General features: G+C 46.7%; 1 protein-coding gene across 1 annotated transcript in view; it reads right to left on the minus strand.

The window, feature by feature from the left end:
- Window positions 1-16412, minus strand: part of LOC144102372 (sodium-coupled monocarboxylate transporter 1-like) — a 69214-nt gene extending 52802 nt beyond the window's left edge. Inside the window, exons 1-2 of the mRNA XM_077635662.1 lie at window positions 16309-16412; window positions 12991-13237 (exon numbers count right to left, since the gene is read on the minus strand). Of these exons, the coding sequence (XP_077491788.1) occupies window positions 12991-13237; window positions 16309-16412 (351 nt within the window). The remainder of the gene's footprint in view (window positions 1-12990; window positions 13238-16308) is intronic.
- Window positions 16413-18362: the final 1950 nt, after the last annotated feature.

Genomic DNA, 18362 nt, shown 5'->3' on the forward strand with positions numbered 1-18362 from the left:
TGAGATGTCAGTGCACGTTAAAGATCCCCAGGTGGTCAAAATTATTCCGGAGACCTCCACTACGGCAGCTCTTTCTTTCTTTCTTTTTTTCTTTCTTTCTTTCTTCTCTTATTCCCTCTTTTATCCCTTCCTTTACGGCGCGGTTCAGGTGTCCAACGATATATGAGACAGATACTGCGCCATTTCCTTTTCCCAAAAACCAATATTTTTTCGATAGATGTTCCTTCTTTGCTGTTTATGGCCCTCTGTTAGCTGCGATGAACCCAGCGGTCCCGACCTTTAGGTAGCCGAACTATAGACAGTTGCGCCGGCGCTACCAGCAAATGTGTCAAGTTGTTCAGCGAATTGTTTGATTTCGATTTGTCGATCAGTTCGAATAAGAGTGTTCGCACGTTGCAAAGTTGCAGGCGTCATAGCTGTCTGCGAGCGGCGGGCGCGCTAGAGATCACTTCTTTGCTCTTGTTCTCGTGGTGACAGACGCTTCGTCCAACCACGCACCATGGTTTTATACACTGCCAACTCTCTACAGGCATCCTATAAGCTCCTGTAAACATTTGTGATGGTCTGGTTTTCCGCTAAAATGAACTAAATCATCACTGTGTTTTGAGCCTACCTTGACTTATAAACGACATTTTCATAGCTGGTAAGAGCGCTTTCGTCTATTGCAAAAAAAAAGAACATTAAAAAATGACATTGCAATTTTAAGGAATGTCTCGCGCAAATTATTTAATGTTTTGAAGTAAAAACTGGACGAGACACTTAAGTTCCGCCTTAAGGGTATGATGCAATCGCGTTAATGGGTTAACCCGGTCTCGACCAGGTATCGATAACAGCTGCAGTGCTTCTGTGTTTTGCCGCACCTTAACAAGCAAACGTACACGCCGAGGGACCGAACGATCCCGCAACACCTGCAGTACGCCCGCTCCAGCTCTGCGGATTGACGGGCACTCTTGTCGTGGCGCCATCTTTTCTCTTTCAAAGAGGAATGAGGAGAATCGAACAAGATCTGAGCCTGCTGTTCAGCGGAGTGTCAACACCTAAATAGTTCTTACACCATGGAACTTGGAAAGTGGCCCATCGTCGCCTTGTACGAGTATTACTCTTGTGTAAGTATGTATCGAAGAGTGCACTGGGAATTAAGTATGTTGTTTACCGTGTGCAAGTCATGGCGTTTGGCGCCACGTTGGGAACCAGGACCTCCAAAGGTCGAACCGCGAAAGTATATTTCCATCTCTATATCTTCGCGTCTCATCACGCTGGCAGCACCTAATAACCAAGCAGTCAGCTACGTCTCGACGGCGGTGTGAAGATTAATCATCATAATCATTAATCATGACGCAGCTCAACCGACAGAGGAAATTGCTACCGACAGCGAGATGAACGAACAAAAAGCCATTTCCAAGGCCAGGGCGGTCGAAACAGCAAAAGGCCGCCTTGAAAATTGGAATACGCTCAAATGATAGGTGGTGGTGACGACACGGCGGGACAGACTCCGCTGTAGTGTCTCAAAGTTGGCTAGGACTTTGGTGTAATGTCCGCCCGTTATAAAGGGACAAGCCCCGCTTTAATTCAATCCAATCCAAACTAGTATAACCTGCTTGATTAAGGTATTTCTTGATGATACACAATTACTCGCGCTATCTCTCGCCGCGGTCCCGTTATCTCCACAGATATTTCTCTGCGTCATAATTTCACCTGACTGTCTGCAGCACCAGACTGCGCTTCATCCCTTTGGTATCCGCTGTTTAAATTACCGGGTATTTCTGGAGAAAAGCAACGGGAATGAGTTTATCAACACACTTTTCTCATTTATTGTAAGAAATCCCTATAACAACCAATATAATAAATAAATAAATAAATAAATAAATAAAGTGGTTCTGGGGAAGGAAATGGCGCAGTATCTGTCTCATATATCGTTGGACATGAACCAACCGCGCCGTAAGGGAAGGAATAAAGAAGGGAGTGAAAGAGGAAAGGAAAAAATTAATGTATATTAGCTCAGCTAATCCACGATACACAAAGCAAAAGATGTCGGCGTTCACTTCGTTCGTTGGCGTTGACACTGCTCTAGACAGCGATGGCTTTGAGGAAAGAAGGGCCTATAACTGGCTCCCTGGATATGCGGACGCCTCATTCGTGCTTTGATACATGTGGCGGCGGTCTCCACTGGCCCACAGAGCCGGTTGTGCGCCTTTCCTTTCGCGAAAATGAACGGCCATTGCAAAGTTGACAACGGCAATGAACTCTATGAACGCCGTCGGCTCTCTTGTTTTGTTTGGTTTTTGAGGAAAGGAAATGGCACAGTAACTATCTCACATATCTCGGTGGACACCCGAACCGCGCCGTAAAGGAAAGGATAAAGGAGGGAGGGAAAGGAGAAAGACTGAAAATTGAAAGTTGGATTTTGAGGAAAGGCGCGGCGCTGCGCAGCGGCGAAACACCTGTGGCTCGGTGCTATTAGTGGCGCATGCGCAGTAGTGACTAGGAAGCGAGCGAGAAACACGCGCGGCAGCGGCGAAAGGTCAGGCGACGGAGTCGTCGGCGGCCACCTGCACCGTGCGTGACGTCACTCGTGCTCCGACATTCGCCGGCTCGCGCGAAGCGTGGTGTTCACTATGGTAGTGAAGCTTTTCACTTCAAAAAATAGGTCCCGTAGCAGAGGGCCCCGGAATAATTTCTATCACCTGGGGATCTTTAACGTGCACTGACATCGCGCAGCACACGGGCGCCTTTGCATTTCGCCTCCATAAAAACGCAGCCGCTGCGGTCGGGATCGAATCCGGGAACTCAGGATCAGTAGCCGAGCGCCCTACTATCCTACTTCAGCACTGTTCTACTATCCTACTTTCAGCACGCGGCAGCGAGCATGGTTCGGCTTGAGCCAGTAGGCAGGCCCGGGCACTTTTCTTCCGATCAGCAACAGCAGCAGCAGCACCCTGGGATCCCAAACGTGCACCGGCATCGCACAGCACACGGGCGCCTTCGGAGTCAGATGGAGAGAGAAGTCCTGGTGTTTGGTTTATCTAATCGTTATCTGTATCTGGGTTCTTGCTGTCGCAACACACAGAACTTGCACAGATACCCAGGCCGCATACAGACACAACCTAAAGAGCGCGGCGACGCCGGCGGCACACCATATTCTTGTCATAGCCACATCTCTCGACCGAGCGGTTACTCTGTCGTGGATCCCTGGGCTAGCCTCGATCCCCGGTAATGAGCGCGTTCAATGCGCTGGCCCGAGAACTCTTCTCCCGGACCGCGAACGATCAGGCACCCAACCCCGCGCAAAACCTCACATTCCATTACCGTTGGGAATGTCCTTCCCCACAGGCAGTACCTCCGTCCCCGATCCCACTCATTCTTCCTGGGAGGCTGCTTTACGGACCGCTCAGCCCGCCGGCCAGGAATTGCTGGTGGATCGGGCTTTATGTGAAGCGCAAGCTTGTGGACTCCTGGACCTGTAGGGGACCACCCTGGAAGATTCTTACTTCGTCTAATAAAAGCTGTTTCGTTCCATCCATACACATCGGACTTCTCTACATACCATCAAATCACGGCTTTCTACAAAATCAGCCGCATGACACTGCCACCACCCCACAGTACCTTGTCGCCCTTATCCAGCGCCACATGGCGACAATTACCGACGAGCTGCTTTATTTCACCTTGCCGTCTCTCATGCTTTCACGTCAGCTTCCCCGCCCTCCCGCGCTTCATTGTAACTCCTGCGGCGCGCCCATACCCACACTTATGCACTACCTGTGGGAATGCCCTTCCCCATGGGCAGTACCCGCATCCCGCATCCCACTCATTCTTCTTTGGAGGCTGCTTATAATAATAATAATAATAATAATAATAATAATAATAATAATAATAATAATAATAATAATAATAATAATAATAATAATAATAATAATAATAATAATAATAATAATAATAATAATAATAATAATAATAATCAATCTTTATTTTTCGGTTCCCAGGAACAACCCAAAGGTCTTGGTGCTGGTACACCATTCACACGCACAAAATGTAAATTTATTTCACCGCAAAGGAAGACACTCAGGGGAGGTAATGCAGCAGTCAAGGCGATAGAAAAAAAAGACACATAAACTAGGCGTGACAGCAAGCATGAAGCAAAAAAGCGAAAACAAGAAAACAGCGAGAGCAGCGGTAAATGAAAACAGCTAGAACAGGCAACAGACATATAAATAACTAATGAAACAAAAAACAAGGAGAATGAACACAAAAACGACCGATAACAGTTAAGTACAGCATATAGCAAAATACAAACAATAATAATAATAATAATAATAATAATAATAATAATAATAATAATAATAATAATAATAATAATAATAATAATAATAATAATAATAATAATAATAATAATAATAATAATAATAATAATAATAATAATAATAATAATAATATCTTTTTGGATAAAGGAAATGGCTCAGTATCTATCTCATATACCTTTGGACACCTGAACCGCGCCGTAAGGGAAGTTATAAGGGAGGGAGTAAAAGAAGAGAAGGAAGAAAGACGTGCCGTACTGGAGGGCTCCGGAATAAATTCGACCACCTGGGGTCTTTAACGTCGCTGGTTAGCGTTTTTCCTCCATAAAAACGCAGCCGCTTTGAAAATTGGGGTTTTTGGGGAACGGAAATGGCGCAGTATTTGTCATACATAGCGGCGGACACCTGAACTGTGTCGTAAGGGAAGGGATAAACGAGGGAGTGGGAGAAGAAAGCAAGGGAGAGGTGCAGTAGTGGAGGGCACCACTCTTCCTGGGAGGCTGCTTTACGGACCGCTCCGCCCGTCGGCCGGAAATGGCTGGTGGATCGTGCTTTATATGAAGCTCAAAGGGAACCACCCTGTTAGATTTCTTTTTTTTTGTTCATCTAATAAAGTTGTTGCCATCCATCCACACGCACGCACGCATGCATGCACAAATTGAGAAGAATCTCCGGACTGATTAACGCCCTTCCGGCCTTGTCATCGTATTGGCTACGACTTCTTTCGTAGACGACTTATTATTCCTGATCGGACGGATACGAATCCCAACCGTGGACACACGCAAAGTAGTAGTTCTCTCTTCCGGGAGTGCTAGTTTCCTCAGTTGCTACCTCACTTCACGCGCGGTTTACTTTCTGTGTCTTCGCTGTTAAGTTTACGGGGACAGATTAATGCGCGTGACGCCGCCTTTGGCAAAAAATCCTTATTCTGAAGGACTGCTCCTACCGCAACGGGCTCTGAACTCGCGCTTTTTCAGCCTCGAAATAGCGCTGACTTGGTGCTCTAACAGCAGCACGGCTTGGAGTACGGTGTGGAGGAGATTAAAGAAAATTGGAGAGAACACCTAAGCTCCCCCATGAGGGTGTGACCGGGTAGCGTACTGGGTTAGCGTTTCTGTTCTTCGCAGTTCGAAATCGAAAATTAAAAATTGGCTTTTTGGCGAATGGAAATGGCGCAATATCTGTCTCTCACATTTCGGCGGACACCTGAAGGGCGCAGTAACGGAAGAGATAAAATAGAGTGCCGTCGTGGAGGGCTCCGGAATAATTTCGACCACCTGGGAATCTTTAATGTGCACTGACATCGCTCAGCACATGGGCGCCTTTGCGTTTGTGCACTTACCAGATGCTGCGAAACCTGGATGCGCAGCAGCGACAGATCCTTCTGCAGCAGATCAACCTGGTGTGGGAACGCGGGGAGCTACGGGAGGAATAGCGAACCGCTGTCGTTTGTCCCATCCGAAAGGCAGGGCGCCCACCTACGGAGCTGAGCGGATACGGGCCAGTGGCATTAACATCGGCGGCAGGTAAGCTCATGGAGCATATGGCATTGCAGCGTCTCAACGAGCGGGCTGCGGAGGCTGATTTTTTTGACGGGCGGCAGACGGGTTTCCGTGGGATGCGGTGCACGGCTGATTCTATATCGGACGTTGTTACAGCACTGGAGCATGCCAGAGCGGCAGGCCAGGTTGCGCTGCTGCTACTACTGGATGTCTCGGGCGCTTTTGGCAACGTTCACCGCGCACCAATTCTCGCGGTGCTTGAGGGGGCTGGTGTGAGCGGGCGCCTTCTGCGATACGTTCATGGCTTCCTGAGCGGGCGCACCATGCGCGTACGAGTAGGTGGTAAGCTCTCCAAGCCTCGCCCGGTGGACATGGGCGTGCCGCAGGGCTCTGTCTTATCACCATTTCTCTTTAATGTGGCCATGTCGGTGGTGCCGGCCTCCCTCCCCACGAGCGGCCGACACCATGTGTACATGTCCATATATGCAGACGACATAGCTCTGTGGTGCCGGAGACCATCGGGCGAAGCGTTCCGCGTGCGGGGGTGTATTCAGGGAGCTCTGACCGCAATCCATGTCAGCTTGCGTGGCCTTGGTCTGTCGCTGAGCGCGGACAAATCGGTGGCCATGGCCTGCGTTTCGCGCTCGCGCGCGCACCTTGCACCACTGTCACTGGATGGGATTCCGATTCCTTGGCGTAAATCGATGCGGTACCTTGGGCTGGACATAGACTGGCGCCTTTCCTTCCGCCCCGCGGCGACCAAGGCCTGTCTGCAGATGAAGAGGATCACCGCCGCCGTGCACAAGCTCACCGCTCGAGGCCAGGGCATCTCCCAGCAAGCCGCGCTGCGGCTATACAATGCCGCAGCTTTGGGGGCGGGGCTCTATGCGGTGCCGCTGGTCACGGTGCGCAAGCCGTGCTGGAAGAAACTCGAGCTTCAGCACCGCAAGTCCCTGCGCGTGTGCCTAGGCCTGCCCAAAAACTCGCAGTGCGCCGCAACGTTGGCCGAGGCAGGAGCGTGGCCACTTGACCTCCAAGCAGCGCGCAGGGCATTGAATCACATCGACCGGCTTCACCGCGCACCAGACGGCGGCTCGCTGCTGCAGCGTATGCGCTCGCACCCGCGCTCACGAATGGGCGCGGCGCTGCTCGAGTATGAGCAATTGACCCAAGGCCCACCCCCCTGCGGCTCCTGCGCGCCCTGGCCTGCGGCCTAAGAGGTACAGCGAGAGATCGTCGGCATCGCGTGAAAGCGGAGGACACCCCTCTATGCTGTGCAGCAGCTGGCCAGAGCCGTCATACACGAGGAGCGCCATCTCCTCGTGTACACCGACGGCTCAGTCGCCCGCGACAGCTGCTCCCTTGCTGCGGCGGCCACCATCCCCGCCCTGCGACTGCACAGCCAGCAACACGCAGCCTTCCTGGGCTCCTCCACCACGGCGGAGTTGATGGGGATCAGGCTCGGGCTGGACCTGCTCCTCACCCTCGGCCCTTAGCTGCCCAGGAGTGCTCTGCTGTGCGACTCCCGCGCCAACCTCAGCCGCCTGCAATCTAACGGCCGCGGTACCCCACTAGTGCGGAAAATTCGCTCGCGCATCGAGCGCCTCGCGCAGAGAGGTTGTGCCGTGCGTGCACAGTTGGTGCCCGGTCACTGCGGCATCGCCGGCAACGAAGAAGCTGACGACCTCGCGACCGCTGCACACCAACTACCTGCCAGTGATCTGCCCCTTGTGCTGAAGGATGTGCGTGCGGCCATCCACGACCATCTCCGAAAGCAGCACCCCGACCCACGCATCGCGGGAGGTGAGCGCATCGACAGTGTCACCGGCTGTCGCGCACTTACACGGTCACAACGTGCAATGATCCTCCGAGCGCGCATTGGCTGCGTGTGGCCCGGGGAACGACGGGTGCGTCACGGAATCGTGAGGAGTGATGTGTGTGACGGATGCGGTGCAGTGGAAACACTAGAACGCCTGCTCCTTCACTGTGCCGCGTTCGCCGATGCTCGTCGCGATATGCTCGCGGCCTATAGGGCGCAGGGCATACTACCAGACTCCATCAAGACGCTATTGTGGCCGCAGGGTAGTGCGCGCACTAGTGAGCGAACTTTGGTGAGCCTCTGTGCATTCCTCGAACACACGAGCTTGACGTCCAGTCTGTTCTCTGTCAGGTAGTTACACGCAGTGACCGAACGCTCCGCGAGTGCTACCTTGAACGATTAATAACTGGACGGCCCACTCTAGTTGTAGCCAACACAGTGATGTGCGCGTATGTGATTTAATTCCTCTAAAATGAACTAATCACGCGCACAACCTGGACACATTTCTTATTGTGTAAATAGTTTGTACATATTACTTCTCCCCATATCCTCTCTTCCTGTCCCCTCACCTCTTTCTTTTCATTTCTCCATTCTGCCTGCTATCCTTTATTTCCGCTGCCCCAGCTCAGGTGCTTCAGTATCGATGGCAGATGCCGGGGCTAGCAAAAATCTTTTCCTTTCTTTTCACTAATATTTTTAATAAAACCACTACCACCACCGTTTCTCCATCATCTAAACGCGGCCGCCGCGGTCGGGTTCGTAGCCGGGTACTCCGGATGAGTAGCCGAGCGCGTTAACCACTCAGCCACCGCTCCGGGATCAACTTAATAACAATAATAATAATAATAATAATAATAATAATAATAATAATAATAATAATAATAATAATAATAATAATAATAATAATAATAATAATAATAATAATAATAATAATAATAATAATAATAATAATAATAATAATAATAATAATAATAATAATAATAATAATAATAATAATAATAATATATAATAATAATAATAATAATTTATTTTGTCACCCTCGGTAGCAAATACAGGAGAGACAGGGCGGTGTAAGCCTTAAAATGGCTTGTAGGACTGCCTAAAAAAATACATAGTGACAGAAAAGTATGACTCATGCGTATGTATATAGGAGAAGAAAGCAAAATAATAATGAACATGAAATAGAGCACACTGAATATTAGTAAGTTGATTCGAAACACAGAAAAGATTATAAAGGCGCAAGGTCTAATAAGGCGAAACATATTGCAGCAATCCTAAAGCTAATTTTTTCATTCATTCTTCAGCAAGTCTCTTGAGTTTGCTTCTAGAGCTTGCCTTAAATATTTCAGCTGGCCGTTTGTTGAGGGTAGCCGGAACATAAGCGCAACGCCTGGCCGCACCATACCTCGTGTTTGACCGAGGAACAAAGTAACGGTTATGTTTTCTAAGTTGCCTCGTCGGGGTAGTTTCGTGTTTAAATTCGCTGTACCAATAGTGCTTAAGGACAACAGTATCAATGAATAAGGATCTGTATTTTGGGAGCCCTAGTTCACGGAATATATTTTTAGTTCTCAAAATGGGTGCGTTGTACGCAACGTTTTTAACAATATTCTTTAAAACGCTGTTGATCCTACATACCAAACGATCCGATCAAAAGGCAAAGATGGTAATTCCGTATTTTAACACACTGTACGCCAAAGCATGTACAATCGTTTTTTTTTACATAAAAAAGCACAAAACGTTTAATATTAAACAACAACCATGCCACTGACCTCAATTTACAACAAACATGAGATAAATGGTAATACCAGGTTAAGCTACTGCTGAAAGACACTCCTAGATACTTGACAGATTCCACATATTCAATAGGTGAACATTTAGAAGAAACAGTTTGAAATATGCAAGTAAATAGGATTGTTAATAAAAGTTGTCTTTAGTGGAGAACAAAAACAGACGAGCTGTGTTTTTAGTGCGTTGACAGCAATTCCATTGTCAGGAAACCAGCGTATTGCATTGTAAATGTCATTTTGCAACAAATCAGAGGTCAATTTGTAGGATATATGCTTTGCCAGTAACGCTGTGTCATCAGCACATTGGAACACCAAACAATTTGAAATAGCCAAAGGAATGTCATTCACAAAAATATCAAACAACAATGAAGATAAAATTGACCCCTGAGGCACACCCGCATTTAGTGGCAATTTACGACTGAAAACGCCCTTATCACCGGTAGCGACCACTTGATGACAATTTCTGAGGTAGTCTTCGAGAATGTGGTAAAAAGGCCCGCGGAATCCTGACAAATACAGCTTGCCTAACAAGATTTGATGGTTAAGAGGGAAATGCTTTCGCTGCATCTAAGAAGAGAGCGCACGTGAAAAGGTTCTGAACAAACGCTGACAACAGTTCATCCGAAAATTCCCCGAGAAGGGCAAGAGTACCGCGCCCAGAGACAAAGAAAAACTGGCGATCATTTAGGACAGAAAATTTGTTAAGAAAAGAAGACATAGCGCCAAAAAGAAATTTTTCCAAAACCTGGGCAATTACAGGTAGGATAGAAATTGGCCGATAGTTTTCAATCTTATCTTTATGTCCTGACTTGTGTAGGGGTAAAACAACTGCAGTTTTCAGGCGTTCAGGAATTTCGTCGCCCTCCAAAAAACCATTCAGTATGCAAAGGAGAATATCTGCCAGAAGATTAAAAATTCTGCGAAGTATGCGTAATGGTATTCCAACATATCCAGTATGCTTGGTTGGGCGGAAACTGAAAAGAATCCCTTCCATATCACACCTCAAGATCCTAGGAAGAAAAGCGGACGCAGGTATGGATTGCATACGAACTAGAGCTAGTAGTTAGAGTAAGCGCACTTTGCGACGCTTTTACAAAGTGTTTGTTGAACGCATCAGCTACTGCTGGCGGAGGCTGACTACATGATTCGAAAACAGAACTTTTATTAGAATTCATACCTCGGAGATAATTTACCGAAGACCAAGTTTTGCTCAGATTATTTGAAGATTGCTGGAATTTATGAAAGAAGTAACGGCGCTTGGCGCCGCGTAAAAGTGTGACAACCCTGTTTCTTGCTGACTTGAATTCTAAACGCAGAGCTAGGTTTTTTGAACTTCTTTTGCAGTGTTTCCACAAACTATCTCGATACGAAATTGCATTAAGAATGTCCGGCCTTATCCAGCAGTGACTATTTCTCACTGTTTTAGTTACCACCCGAGCGCACTGTAATTCAAAGTTTTTCAGCCGCATACAAAACTTTTCATAGACCTTGCCAGCTGAAGCTTCCTCAGTTAGCGATGCCCAATAAAATGAAGCGATAAGATTATCAAGCTTGGACTGATTGACAATGGGGAGTGATTCGCGTTGACCAAACCAGTGACCGTATCAAGGGTTCCAGGCGCGTTCTGTAAAGCAGGACGGCATGACACGAAATAGTGGTCGGCCAACCTTTGTAAAATCGTACACGACCGAAATGACCAATCAGGAGCACTAACGGATTTGTGATCTAGGCACAACTGTACTAGTGGTTATTAACTAATTCCACTCTAGTAGGAGCTCCAATTGTGCATTCTAGGCCATAAGCAGACAACCTCGATAGGTAATCACAAAATGGTACTTTCGTAGGGCATAAATTGTTAATATGAAGGTCACCAGTCAAACAGAATTGATCTACGGCACTCCAACGCAGCAAAGTTTCTTCAATCTCAATAAGAAATCGTGAAAGGCTGGAGGAGTGCGGTCGATAAAGAGATAACAGGTGCACAGAAAATGTCTCTTTACAGATTTTGAGCATTAGGGACTCAGCATGCTCAAAAGATGCAACTACAGGCGAAATAGCACAGTTGTCATGCCCAAAAACAGCAATACCACCGCCACGACGTCTGTTTCGTGTAATATAATGGGCAGAAAAACCCTGCAAAGTAAATTCATCAATGCATGCCTGAGAAACATTGATTTCAGTTACTACAAACACGTCCACATATCCAGCGGCAGATTCAGCTATAAACCGAAACTGTTCCCAATATTTGCGCAAACTTCGAATGTTTACGCTCACAACCGTGAAATAGTGATCCAAGTTGTATACAAATTCTGTTTTAAATGAAGTAAAATTGGGTAGTTAGCAAAACGCAAACGGCATAGTGCTTAAACAATGTTTTTCAGGTCTGCTTGTTTACCGATTCGAACAAGAGACGCTGTTCCGTTCTTTTTCACGAATATTTTTCCTCCCTTCACCCAACAAAAGTGACAACCCTCCGCCTTTGCCTTGGTCCTTGCTTTCCAGAACAGGTCACGGTTAGCTTTAGTCAAGTTGTCATTGAAAAAGATCTTTGGAAAGGATTCTTCTTCACACAGCTGTCTCAGCTTACAACGAGCGTCAAACCATTTTTAATTCCAGGCTATATAATAATAATAATAATAATAATAATAATAATAATAATAATAATAATAATAATAATAATAATAATAATAATAATAATAATAATAATAATAATAATAATAATAATAATAATATTATTAATAATAATAATAATAATAATAATAATAATAATAATAATAATAATAATAATAATAATAATAATTAGTTTTGGGGGAAAGGAAAGAGCGCAGTATCTGTTTCATATATATCATTGGACACCTGAGCCGCGCCGTAAGGGAAGGGATAAAGAAGGGAGTGAAAGAAGAAAGGAAGAAAGAGGTGCCGTAGTGGAGGGCTCCGGAATTATTTCTACCACCTGGGTATCTTTAACGTGCACTGACATCGCACAGCACACGGGTGCCTTAGTGTTTTGCCTCCATAAAAACGCAGCCGCCGCGGTCGGGTTCGAACCCAGGAACATCGGATCAGAATATCTGATCTCTTTTTTGCAGGCTTCCATTTCTTTGGCTATTAAATTTTTTTTCTAATGTGAAAAGCGTTCCGCATTGTTTTCTTAGTGCAGTCTCAACTACTCGATGCGAGCGATGGAAAAACGATGAAAAAGATTTTGCTGCTTATCGGAAGAATGGGCCATTACCTTCAATTTTTCCACAACAGTACTTTACAATATGCCAATATTCAAAATTTTCGGCCAGGAATGCTGGATTTGATCCCCTGCACGTGCCAATTCCCAGTTCTAAATTTCGGTGGCACCAACTCGCGTTAATTCTCTGATACACGCCGATTTCTTTCACTTGACGCTGCAGCCGCCATTTCCGTCACATTGCTGACTGTGCTTTCTTTTGACTCTTAACTAGTTTCACTACAAATCAAGTTTTCGCCCAAGTGATAAGGGCTGGCATGACACGTCTTTTGAACAGATACTTTTTCGGGGATGTGAGACATAATTAAAGTGATAATTACGACCGAATTCGTCCAGTGCTCACCTGAAATATGGACACCGTCCGAAGGTCGTACAGGAGTGGCACAAGCGCCACGGATGTGACCACCATCGACAGCGGCATCGAGAAGAGGAGCCAAATTATGTGAAAGCCGTGCCCGTAGAAGTGTCCCAAGAAGGTGATCACGGACATGGCGTTCACCGCTGAGGCCAGGATGGAGACCGTGAGGGCCGATGCTGGGAGGCTGCGGCCGCCCAGGAACGCCTCCATCTCGGCATTGGCGCCTGCCGTGCTGCCGCGGGGCGCCGCCTACGATTAGGCAGTGTGCTCGTTTTGGTAGAGTGGTCTGCTCTGTGCAGGGATGCTAGAAAGTGAAGAGCACTAGCTGCATCCGCTGAGGCTTTGTTCTAACAGTAAAGGCCCGTTTAACTGTACCTGCACTATTGCGAATGCTTGCACAATTGGTTCTACACTTTTTCAAGAAATTTGCTTCGTGATCAGAAAAAATCCCACATTGACGGGGAAGACGCCCTGGTATGGCGGGCAGCTGCCGGCACAATCTCCAGGATGTGTAAAGCAGCTTCGCTCTTCTCAGGCCCGTCTTGAGCTTTCTATTTTATGATATAAAAGAACCACTGCTTTTAAAAAAAAAGCGGGGCGCTAAGGTTACAGTAACAGTGGAATGCCATAACAGTCGATTTCACATTTTTTGCAGTTTCTGTTGCCACGTCTGTGTGTGCGTCTGCTCGCGTCAAACACTGCGATTGTCGGTCCATCAATCGCCCTAGTCGGACTGTTAGCTACAGTTGCAGGCACCCGCTATGATGTGCCGCAAATATCACATTTGTGATGCGATAGCTCTGAAGGCCCCGCTACCGAGAAAATCCGGCGTCGCCGTTGCGAGCGAAAAATAGGGTGGCGTATGGTGGCCCAGGTGACCACCCGCCGAAGAAGCAGCCTATTTGAGCCACCAAGGTCACGTGACTTGCAGCAACCTTACAAGCTGCTCACCGGATTGTGCGCAAACTGACCATCGCGACAGGTGGCTGTTGAATTAATGATTCATCGCGACAGGTTGCTCTGGGAGAGCAACTTGGGTGACACATTAGGCCCCACCGGTGGCAGCGCCTGCCATCGAAGGGTGGTGGCGCATTCCTTAAACGCTGCACTATTGCGGAAGGAGTAGCGTCCTGACTCCCAGGAATGTATGAATGTAAAGTTAGGAATGACCAATTCCGCATGTATTGTCATGAACTGATTATGGCGTCATATCCTTACGGCGGAGCTGAAGTGTCCAGTCCAAATTTTTTCTGATTTTTGATTTCAATTCTCTATCTAGGTTGCTGTTTAGCACCTATATGATGTTCACAACCCGGTGGGCAGGTTTCCATGACGTCAGAGGTCATTTGATTTATCTAGAACAATCTTTATTGCCATCTGCCACACTGGGAAGGTTGCTTACAAACCGGTGGCCTTGTTGCCACCGTCCCCGGTGGGCAGGTTGTGACCACGTCGCAGGGTAACTTGACCTCTTTCGACCAGTCGGGGTGGGACGTCTGGGCAGGTTGTGATGACGTCAAATGGTGACTTGACTTATCTCGACCGATCAGCGCATTTCGTAACAACGTAGATCGGCGGCGTTCTAGTGTGACGACAGCTATACTGTTGTCGCATTAAAAAAGTTGCTCTCTCCTTTTTCTTTTTTATTCACGCTCTCTCTAGATGAAGACCGTTAAATAAGTGTTGTCTCCTGTGCTTTAACTTTGTTATCAAGCGGTTCGATCAAAAGCTTTTGCATTAACGCTGGAGTTGAAAGAAAATCATAGTCGGCCTGAATGTGTCCACTGCCGGACGAGCGCCTCACCCATTAACTTTGAATTAACGTTGTCCTGTGCCAAGTGCGATCCCCTTTTTCTGGAAAGCTCGTAACTATTGGAGTATACGAGTGCACTAAAATCTCTATATGCGAAACGAGGGCGCCTGTTGACATCTACAGCGCGCTGAAATCGTCACCCCTTATTTGGACTCTCATTCGTAGATGTTCATTCGTGTTTGTAAATACGGGGAGGCGAGGTCCTATCTGTAGCTGCACCCACCGTATGCCTGCAAACTTAATCTCAGGCATCCACCTAACTTTCTGCCGCCCCCTACTACGCTTGCCTTCTCTTCACGTTTAAAATACAACTTCGAGCCCACGAGACACAAGTTGTGAGCTCTCCACGCGCTATATAGAAATGTTTAAGGGAAACACGACTTTATGTCATTCTTCCAACGTGCAGCTCGACGTCCATTTGTTGTGTTTACTGAGGAGGAATCTGTTGAGTAAAATGATAAATCACTTTGATCGCTGAATACATCGTAGTGAGCCCAGATATTGTGTTTTGCTTGCAGGCAATGCGCACATTTGCCTCCGTGCTGATAGTACATGAAAAATGAAAATTTGTTTTTGAGGAAAAGAAATGACGGAGTAACTGTTTCACATATCTCGGTGGACACCCGAACCACGCCGTAAGAGGAGGGGTAAAAGAAGAGGTGAAAGAAGAAAGAGTTGCCGCAGTGGAGGGATTCAGGATAATTTCGATGACCTGGGGATGTTTAACGTGCTGCACTGACATCGCACCGCACACGGGCGCCTTTCGTGTTTCGCCCTCATCGAGACGCGGGCGCCGCGGTCGGGTTCGAATCCGGGTACTCCGGATCATCAGACAAGCGCCTTACCCACTGAGCCACCGCGGCGGGTGATGGCACGTCAACATTTCTGAAATATGGACTCTTTTTTCCACGTTAAAGATCCCCAGATGGTCGAAATTATTCCAGAGGCTTCCACCACAGTACCTCTTCCTTTCTTCTCTCAGTCCCTCCTTTATCCCTTCCCTTACGGCGCTGTTCAGGTGTCCACCAAGATGTGACCTATACTGCGCCATTTCTTTTCCCCAGAAGCCAAAAAACAAAATCTTTGCCTCTGTTAAATTAACTTAAATCTGAACCTCAGAAACCAAACAACAATTAGATTGTTTTAAATTGGAAGGACCATCTCTGATTTATTCAAGCTTCTCTTAATTCGTTTGGCTTTATGGTTCAGTTCTGTTAGATGGTTTTACTGTTGCACTCTAAAGACTGCTAGAAAGCATTTTAATTCTTTAAAAGTGGTCATAAACGAGCGGGATCAGCCTTCTCCAAGATGTATCCTCTTATAACTAAGCTTTCGGGATGCTCACTCTAATACCGGCATCTTAAAACTGCCGACCTGTCAGTAACGTTATTTCGAAGTAACGCAACCCATTGTCCCAAATGCTGAACTCTACAGTTCGTTCTGAGATGAATCGATGGTAGTCCATCCTTGTGCGGAAACGTACCTGGCACCGTTGACGGGCCACGGAGAAGTAGATGCCGACCAGGTACCCAAGGGCGGTGAGCACGCCGAACACGGCGCAGTCCGCAGCATCCAGACTCTTGGGGAGAGTCATGCCTCAGTAGTTTCTCTCCTCGCTATGAAACTACTTTCGTCTCTGCCGACCCTCACGATTTCTCGCGTAGGCAAGCAATGCGGATCTGTCTTGGTGTCTACGGAAATGCATGATCGACCTTTGTACCTTTGAATCCCGTGATTGCTTTCTGAAATGCAAACTTCCTTTCTACTGTTCTGATGGCACTGTCCAAGACTCTCTCTTGTTCTTTATCCTTCTGAAGCAGACTTCCGGGGATGTTTAATGTCCAGTTCACCCAACCTACCTGCTTCCTTCGGCACAATCAGTTACTTTGTCCTGCCTGCGTCCGCCTATGTGGTTGCTGGTGGCTGTGTTTCTCTTGGTCCAAGCCTCTTGCGCCAGATTTCGCCGGCTTCGCGACTCACGTGTACAATTCTTCTTCAGCGAGGTGGTGTCATGATGCCGCCCAGGATGGCACAGAAGCCCAGCAAAAGATCTACTCAAAGGCTACCAGTGCCCTAATAGACGTCTCGCCCATGCACACAGTCAGATGAACGCTGTCAATCTGCCTCACCTCAATCTGCTTGAAATGAAGCGGCCGGTGTCCTCTCTTGCAGGTAGCACTCATTGCAGTTGGCTACGATGATGACGTCAGCGGCCGCACAACGATCGCAGCGTCGGCTCTCCACAAGGCACTGTACCTATTCTACGGTATCGCACTGTGCTCTGTCGAGGCTGTATATAACCTTTCCCTAGGTTCTCAGTTGGTCCCTTCAGAAGTGATGGGCTTAATAAGAGAGGCTCGGTGTAATTACTATCACAACTGCAGGGAAAGAAAAAAAGTCTGCTGTCGGCCTCACCTGCTTTCCAGCTGACTATTTCCTCCCGAATACTGACGGGAAGAAGAAAGAAACAGTGCAACGCTGTATTCGTTTACACACAGGTGCGCGTGAGATAGCATGGTAAGTTCGGGCTGGTCGTGTCGTGTTTGTTTCTCTTTTGTCCCCATTCTTCGCGCCGTTTTCTCTGTGAATCATGAACCAACTATCCGAAACTAGAGTTCTCCTTTTTTAGTTGAACTGCCTTTGTATTAAACATGGCCGCAGTTAGGCGTGCTGCTCGCTTTCATTGCGCGTTTTGTGCGATAACGGACTTTAGAACTAGTAATTATAATTTATGCTGGAGCAACCCGATAATGAAAACTACGCAAATGAAAGTTGGCACAAATAATGCGCAGAAATAGTAGATACAAACGCGGCTTAAAATTTTGGCATAAAAAGCTTAGAATTAATTTTAGTGTATGCCTTTACACGACTGCACCTTTTTCTCGGAAATTATACTGCGCAACGCGCTGAAATTCCCAGTACGGAAAGGCACATTTCTGTTACTGACTTGGAATTGTAATTATAGCCAACAGAAAGTACTGCATTATCTAGAAATTTTTCTTAGTTTTCACTAACGAATTCACTAGGTTCCACTATAAACATGGTTTTTAGCTTTCTGTAGACTTGGTATATACTCTATTTCCTTCCTATTCATATTCCTTTTGTGTGTTCATAGTTTATATACTGTTTATAGGCAACAGTCTGCTAAACGTGCGCGGCCTTAACTCTATAGGTTCTCTATAGATTGTCCGTAAGGCTTGCATTGCCTATAGACTGGTATATAGAATTAGCCTATAAAAATCCGTATGCGTTAGTAACAAAAGTGTATCGGCAGTGTTTAGACTACCTAAAGAAACTTTTGTAAGGGTTTAACAAAAGGAAAAGAAAAAGTTTTATTCTAGACTCTCATTTCTAGTTCGTGGTCTTTAACATAAATGACTTTTCTGGCTGCTAATTTCAGGGGTGCGTGAAAATCCGTCTCATAAAAAAGTACGAATTTGTAAACGAAATAATAAAGATATAAAAATTGCGCACATGTTTCTGACAAATGTTACGCTTTTTTTCAAATATTGCATCTGTGGATTAGTACCAGTTTTAGTCCACC

Source organism: Amblyomma americanum, chromosome 8 (assembly GCF_052857255.1).
Source record: "Amblyomma americanum isolate KBUSLIRL-KWMA chromosome 8, ASM5285725v1, whole genome shotgun sequence".
In the NCBI taxonomy this organism is placed as follows: Eukaryota; Metazoa; Arthropoda; class Arachnida; order Ixodida; family Ixodidae; genus Amblyomma; species Amblyomma americanum.